Source organism: Zosterops lateralis (assembly GCF_965231275.1).
Source record: "Zosterops lateralis genome assembly, chromosome: 3".
Taxonomy (NCBI): domain Eukaryota; kingdom Metazoa; phylum Chordata; class Aves; order Passeriformes; family Zosteropidae; genus Zosterops; species Zosterops lateralis.
The window spans coordinates 93,166,509-93,174,015 of record NC_139764.1 but is presented as its reverse complement, the minus strand read 5'-3'; the positions used below and the strand labels follow the sequence as shown (position 1 = coordinate 93,174,015).

General features: G+C 42.2%; 1 protein-coding gene across 2 annotated transcripts; it reads left to right on the top strand.

The window, feature by feature from the left end:
- The first annotated feature begins 317 nt into the window (after positions 1-317).
- On the top strand, positions 318-6,773 carry CLN8 (CLN8 transmembrane ER and ERGIC protein). 2 transcript variants are annotated; one of them, XM_083857613.1, is made up of 3 exons: positions 318-417; positions 1,694-2,332; positions 2,725-6,773. In XM_083857613.1, exons 2-3 carry the CDS (start codon positions 1,694-1,696, stop codon positions 3,037-3,039), a joined length of 954 nt encoding a protein of 317 aa, XP_083713739.1. In that variant the 5' UTR covers positions 318-417; the 3' UTR covers positions 3,040-6,773. The 2 variants fall into 2 exon arrangements, with proteins under 2 accessions (XP_083713739.1, XP_083713740.1); XM_083857614.1 differs by lacking the exon at positions 318-417 and adding an exon at positions 437-455.
- Positions 6,774-7,507: the final 734 nt, after the last annotated feature.

Genomic DNA, 7,507 nt, shown 5'->3' with positions numbered 1-7,507 from the left:
TGAAACGGGATAATTATAGCTAAATGCACATGCTATGGCACCACTGACATTTATTTTTGCTGTCAGTCTTGCTGGGCAGGCATCCCTGCAGTGTTCACCTCTCAGCCGCCGACGCTCAGCGCCGCTCTCGGGGAGAGAAACGCGCCCCGCAAACAAGGCTCCCCCTGCCCGAGTGGTACGGCCGTGCTGTCCGCCCTCCCCCCCATCGCGGCGCCCGGTGGTTGGTGCTGACGCGGCGCATGCGCGGAGGGCGCCCGGCGGCTGCGGGCGGTGCTGCGGGACCGGCGGGTCCAGCCGGGTCAGGGCCTCCCCAGGCGGGTCGGGCCGGGCCAGGCCGGGCCGGGCGCTCCTGGGGGACCGGGCAGGGCAGTCCCGGAGCCGGGAAGGGTCGTCTCGTCATTGCAGGCAGCGCTGTGGGTGAGGAGCGGGGTTTGTGCGTTGGGGTCGGTCCCCAGGTCTGCGTGAGAGGCTCGGCGGCCGCGGGGGCGGGGGCGGGTTACGGGGGTGTCGGTGCCGTGTCTGTGCGGAGGCGGAGGAGCTGTCGCGGCCCTGCTGGAGCCCCGGCTTGCGGCAGTGGGGGCTGATCGGGGCCTGGTCGTGCCGTGGGGTTGGTGTGTTTTGCCCTGGTTTCCCCCGGGGAGATGAGGGCGGGGGCTGCTGGCACTTGGAGTCGCTCTTGCCGAGTGTGGTGGCGTGGGGCGGGCGAGGGGCCCCCGGGCCATCCCCCTGCCCGGAGCGGCGAGCCAAGGGCAGGGCCGTCGGTGCCCTACAGGGTTCACCGCGGGCAGCGGTGGTGGCATTGGCTGCCTGCTACAGCAGGGCGGGGGCTTCTCGCCGGGCGCTCTGTCCTCGGTGATCTCCGTGGCCTTTTCTCTTGCGTTCACCGGACTCTAAACGCGCCGCGGTGTTAAACAGTCACAGGTTGCGGCGGGTGTAGTGGTCGTGCTTCTATCACCTGTATAGTTCATAAAACGAGCTGGAGTTCAGATCTGTTTTCTCCCTCCCCACAAGACTTTGTTTTTGAGCTTCACTGTATTGAGGAAGTTTCAGACAACTTGAGGCACTTAATGCTGGGCTGTTCAGCTAATTACACTGATGTTGCTAATAATATGTAATAATGTTGCTTGTCTGCATTCCATATTCTTTTTCCATTTTTGAATATGTTTGGGGTTTTTTGGAAAGTGGCTGAATGTTCAGAAACTGGTGGCAGAGTCTTGTTTTGAGCCACCATACATCCCCTTTTTGGTGTAAGTGTTCCCCCTTACTACATTAGTTTTTTGTAGTTTTATGTCCTGGATCTGTATTTGAGATTCTGAATTACACCCGAAGCTGCAGCTGTAGCAAATGTGGGAAAAGCAGGGGAGTAGGACAATAACTGCTGAATGCTGCTGAAGTAAAAGTTTCATAAGTAACAAAACTGGATTTGCTTCTCTTCCTCTTTCTTGCCTTCCTACTTGACCCTCCTCTGCTTTTGCTTCAGTGCATTACTTTGTACTAGTTGGGACTTCACAGGCCACTTGTAAATCTTGTTGCTTAATTTTTTTTTTGTCTGTCTACCTATCTTTGGGATGACTCTGCTTAATGGCAACAGGCCCAAAGTCATAACTGAGGTGGATGTGAGCCCTCTGTGGTTTAGAATCTATATACATCGATGTACTTAAAAATTCACTAAATTTTTTTCTCCTTGTTCCAGATGGAAGAGTTCATGCTTACTGGTTTGCATAATAGCAGAGGCAAAATAGGCATGAAGGAGACTATAGTGGGGATGAGAAGTGTCAAAAGAGAAGAAATGAATCCTGCAAATGATGATACAGTGTTTGGGACTATTTTTGACTGGGACTATCTCTTATGGGAAGTTCGTTTGACATTTTTGGCTGCTGGTTTTTTAATCTACTTGGGAGTATTTCTTCTGTCTCACTGGTTGTCTTCTTGGAGAAGTACCACTTACCGTGCCTTGTATGCAAAGGAGAAGGTGTTTTGGAATATGGCAGTCACACGTGGTGTGTTTGGACTTCAGAGCTGTGTTGCTGGGTTATGGGCTTTGCTCATAGATCCTGTTTTTCATGCTGACAAAGTCTATTCACAGCAAAAGTGGAGTTGGTTTAACTGTTTAATAGCAGCTGGATTTTTCTTGCTTGAAAATGTAGCAGTTCATGTGTCCAACATTATTTTTAGAACATTTGATGTTTTCTTAGTAGTTCATCATTTGCTTGCTTTTGGTGGCTTGGCTGGTTTAGTAATTAATGTGAAATCTGGACATTATCTGCCTTTGATGGGAATGTTGCTGGAGATGAGCACTCCCTCAACATGCATTTCCTGGATGCTTCTGAAGGTAAGGATGTGATAATTTTCAGATTATGTTTGTCACAGTTTTCATGCATTTCACTTGCCCGTAGATTATTATGTGGCTTGTTTGGATAGTTTTTCATCAAAACTGCATTTGTCCAACTGATATGTGTGTTGCTGTCATACCTGCTTTTGTCGAGCTGGCACTTGAGCAGCTCTATGTAGGTTTGTGTGGTGCCGAGTGCCTGTGGGGTGGTATCGGTCCATACCAAGTTTGGGATGCCAGATAGATGTGGAGTAACATTGCACTATGAGGAAAAAATGCCTGAGAGTGTGCATATATGAAAGGTGGATATTTGTATTAGTTCTACAGATTCCATTTCCTTATCTTGAAGTAACAATCTCACTTCTGCATACTTTGTGTTCTTATTTTCCTAGGCTGGCCGTGCTAGCACCTTTTTCTGGAAGGCAAACCAGTGGGTGATGATCCATCTGTTTCACTGCCGCATGATCCTTACCTACCACATGTGGTGGGTGTGTATTTTCAATTGGAATTCGATTATAGAAAACCTGGGACTTCTTCACTTTATTGTTTTGTTCTCAGGATTATTTGCTGTTACACTAATACTTAACCCATACTGGACATACAAAAAAACTCAGCAACTCCTCAGCCCAACTGACTGGAACTTTGAAAATAAAGCAGTGGAAAATGGCAAATTAAATGGTGAAACACATCAAAAGAAGAAGATGTAGTACTGAAACAACAATTTCCCAGCAGAGTAACAGAAGAATACAATGCAAAGTCATTCTTTGCACTGAACTAGAAGATTTTGCAAGAAGCTCATTGACACAGTGATTCCTTGCTGGTAGCACTCTGTATGCATCACAAGTGTTGAAAAGCATTCTTTGTGTTTCTTATGTGTATACATATAAGAACTTCAACCCTTGTTATGAATTACACCAACAATGTGTCAGATTGGACAGTATTTCATAATTTAGTAGTGATGTGCTCCCTAATGGCATTTTTTTTCCTAATGCTTCAAAGTGGTTTTACAATAAGTCATCTATTAAGCTCAGCTTGAATCAAGTTTAGCTTGCATCCTATTTCACATATAGGGGAAGTACTGATACTGAAAATTATGTTAAATTGTTTATTAAGATCAATTATGATCCAAGTTAGGTATGCATGGTACCTAATTCCTGTGTGCCAGTGAATCATTCCAAGTGGCAGAACTGGTCAGTGGTAGAATGCAGTCATGGCCCGGGTTTAGGTTTTGTGGTTGGTTGGCTTGTGGGTTTGAGGTTTTTTAGGTATTTGCTTTTGTTCTTTTTTTCTTTTAAGTGCACTTAAGGAACAGGAAAATAATTGTTTGAGTGTTTGCTCACTCAAAGTTGTAGTTTTCAGCTTGCCCTCAGTATGGGAGGAGTTCATATCCATTGAAACCATGCATGTGGAGATCCGTGTATTTGCCATATGAGTGGTCTGTAGGCAATCAGAGTGGCCCCTTCTGGACTTGAAATCAATGAAATACAGGTGGCAACATCAGAAGGTAACTCTGTATCGTCCTTGAAAAAAATGCTGCTTGATTAGTAAAGTTATTTTGTTTGTAGGTCCCGTGAGGGGTCGTGCAATTAGTTCCACTAGTGCTTCTGTTATGGTTCATCTTATTTTTGGGAATGCACTTAGTTTTCAATGGTTTCAGAATCTGAGTGACTCCTCTGTGGAGGAAAGCCCCTACGACCTCCTGTAGGAGTTTGATTGTTTTAATATTTTTATTTAACTTTAAAGAACATACCAAGTGACACTAACAATCCTTTGCACTTTATCTACCACATCACAAAAATCGTTCCTTGACCTGAGAAACTGGGTTGCTCTTTAGGTAGGGACTAATGGTGATGGATGTTCTCCCACTTTATGTAATTCGATGGTTCCTGGGTGAAATTTTTGGGAAGTGGATGGAGGGATAAAAGTCACGATAGAAGAGAGTGACACCTAGTGGCAAGAGAATGACTGGGGTATTAGTTTCGCTGCACAGAACAAATGAGATTTAAAAAAAAAATGGTTAATTGGAATTCTGTGTGACATAACTGTTACACAGATTTATTTCCCAAAGCATTAAGACTGAGTGAGCCCAAGCTTTGAAGAACTGTAGATCAGGCCATGAATTAGAGACTTTGTGGACTGATCTGTGGTGGATCATGTTGTTTTAAATGTGTGAGGGAAGCACTCTTTGGTGTATACAGCCCCATTTTATTAATTTTTGTAAGGATTGTCTTTGATTTGTTCTGAGTGAAGGGAGTGGTCAAGTTGCTGTGTTCCCTCATTCACTCTGTGTGAGCATAGAGTTGAATTGCTTTTCTGTGATGGGGACAAAACTTCTTACTTTAGGTCACAAATATATAGCCAGGTCTTGTTGATAATGATGAAGTGCTGAATATCTGAAATTGCCCATTCAAAACCAGGCTGAGAGGGTCACAGTAATTTTACACAGAACCCTGTCTCTTATTGTGCTGATATTTAATAGGTAAAATCTAAATTTGGAGCTACCTTCTTATTTCTAAGCTAGGCAGAAAAATCCTAACAGAAAATGGAAGGATCAGAAGAAGTTTGGGATGAGTGTGTAATTCTTATAGTGGCTGGCTAAAGAATGTGAATTTCCTATGTATTAAAATAAAAGAATATGGAGGGTGGGGTTAGTAATGAATTGAGACTGAGAAAAGACAGCTAGAAATTTGTCATAGCACTAGATGTCTAAAGTCTAATATTTTATATTATTAATTTGTGTAACTTTATTAATTGAATTTAAAATCTTTCATTAAAATTATGTTTTTGTCATAATAATGAAGTCTTTTTAGTTTGCATCCTAGTGTGATTTTTTTCACAAAAAGCCTGTTAGCCTGGGTTTGCATGTCTTTACTATATAATGAATAATACTTTAGAGCCCCTGTTAATGTAAACACCTGTAGACCTGCTAGAACAAGAAAGCTGTGCAATAAAGCAAATAACAGCACTTATTTTATTTCTGTTGGTTTGGGAGTACTTCACAGTCCAGCTAGAAATACAACACAACAAAAATACAACCTTTCTTTGTCTTCATCATGGCATAGTGTTGAGTTACCGGTTTCTGTTACACAGAGCCTCTTTCTTTATACTTGAGTATAAAAGGACCTTTTATAAGAGCATGTAGGGATAGGACAAGGGTAATGGCTTTAAACTAAAAGAGAAGAGAGTTAGATTATATTAGCAAGAAATTCTTCCCTGTGAGGGTGGTGAGGCACTGGTTGCCTGCAGAAGTTGTGGATGCCCCATCTCTGGAAGTGTTCAAGGCAAGCGAGGGTGGATGGGGCTTTGAACAACCTGGTGTAGTGGAAGGTGTCTCTGCCTACAGCAGGAGGGTTGGAACTGGATTATCTGTAAGGTCTCTTCCAATCCAAGACTTCTGGGATTCTTTGCTGTCTATTGACTGCTCCCTTTAGGAGGATTTTCTGGTTTATTGTTGTGGAAGTCACATTGCTCTGAAACAAGTCTGAAAAAATTCTCGAACTGAGGGGTTGGGTGTTATTAACCCTTACAACTAAGTGCACCTTTTCAGCCCAGAGGTAGAGTAGCCATATCTTGTTTGTAAATTTTGTCGAAGTGAAATTAATCCCAGTCCTATTGGCCCACCTTATACAGCCTCATCTGCAATCTCATTTAGAAAAATTCAGTCAGCTTCAGTAGTGGCTGGATTGGGTCACAGGGTATGCTGCTGTGGATTTGGAAAACTTGAATTAAGTGATTTTGGGTGAAATATTTGTTTCCCAAGGTGACTGCTAGGGACTTGGCACTGCTTTCTTGTTGAACAAGCTTATTTGAGGAATGGTGTTAGTGTCACCTTTCTGGCTGAAGCTTTTTTTTAAAAAAACCCAAACAACAAAAACCCAAACCAGCAAACTGTGGTGGGGATAATGGTGTTTAGTTGTTTTGGTTTGGGTTTTTTTGTTTGTTTTTTTCTAAAGAAAAATGTTTCATCTGAGACACCTTGTCCAGTCATCTGATTCTTACTGTGTTCATACAACATTCCTACATCACAGTTGTGTTTTCCTCCATTTCTATCCTATGTTTTTTTCCAAAACTTGTCATTGTTTCCCCCGCTGAACCCACCAATTTTTTTTTTTTATTCCTACTTGCAGTACTGGTCATGATCTTGGAGGAGTCACATTACCACTGCGATATCTTTGTCTAGTAGTAGTTTTCAGTACATCCTCTCAGGCCCATCTTCCACTAAATATTCATGTCCAAATCTTGCAGAGTGTTTTTGTGTATTCCTGATAACATGGATTAATATTTATGTGATATACAGTTATACAAAACCTTCTTTAACCTCAGGGAGACTCCCCCTTAAAGTGAATTTAAGTGTTAAGCAAACTCAAATCTGCTCTTGTATGATATAACGTTTGTTGGAAAGCATCTTTACACTGTACATAAATAAAAGTATTTTATTGAATAGCTGTCTATTGTGAGTTTCATTTACTGATTAAGATAATGCCAGTTATTTTTCACTTGCTGTTTGTAGCTTAAACAGTTTTTGCAGGGCATGCAAAAAAAAGTTTTATTTTGAAATGTTAATCTTGACAAAGATAATGTTATATTCATGGAAATAGCTACAAAAATCTTGTAAACCAGTGTCCCTTCACCAGCATATCATGTGTTATTCCCATGAGCATGTTTACAACACTAGAAGCTGTGCTATATGTAAGTATGTGTTAAAAACAGTTAAAAAAACCTCTTGGGAATGACCCTTCTGGCTTATGTGTTTGAAGTGTGTGGTCCATTTTTGCATTAGGCTTTGACCATGAAGACACTTAATTTGGTACCACATGATATTTCATGGTTTAGTATAAGCTACCTTAAATAAACAATCAAAACAACAAACATAAAGTCCAAAAACTTGCCCATTGCAAAATAGTTCAATACAGTTCTACGCATTTCTTTCAGGATGTTTTCCAGGAATTAATTCCTGATGCTTATTAGATTTGTGAGTCAAAGGAACACAGCATCATTACTGGCATTTTAATTATTCTTATAAGAATGTGCAGTGCAAGCAACTGGTTGGCTGCCTCTGCAGTGAAGTCCCCAAGATTAACTGAAGCAGAAACAAGACATCCATGTGTACAGCTCCACTGTGAGATGTGTGTGGGTACAGACTGGGATGAGAAGAACAATGTATAATAGCGTTTG

What these genes read in the sequence shown, in the direction of transcription:
- CLN8 (XM_083857613.1), top strand. Translation starts at nt 1,694, where the DNA reads ATGGAAGAGTTCATGCTTACTGGTTTGCATAATAGCAGAGGCAAAATA. An exon ending in TTTCCTGGATGCTTCTGAAG is followed by an intron (nt 2,333 to 2,724) that starts GTAAGGATGTGA and finishes TTATTTTCCTAG; the next exon opens with GCTGGCCGTGCTAGCACCTT.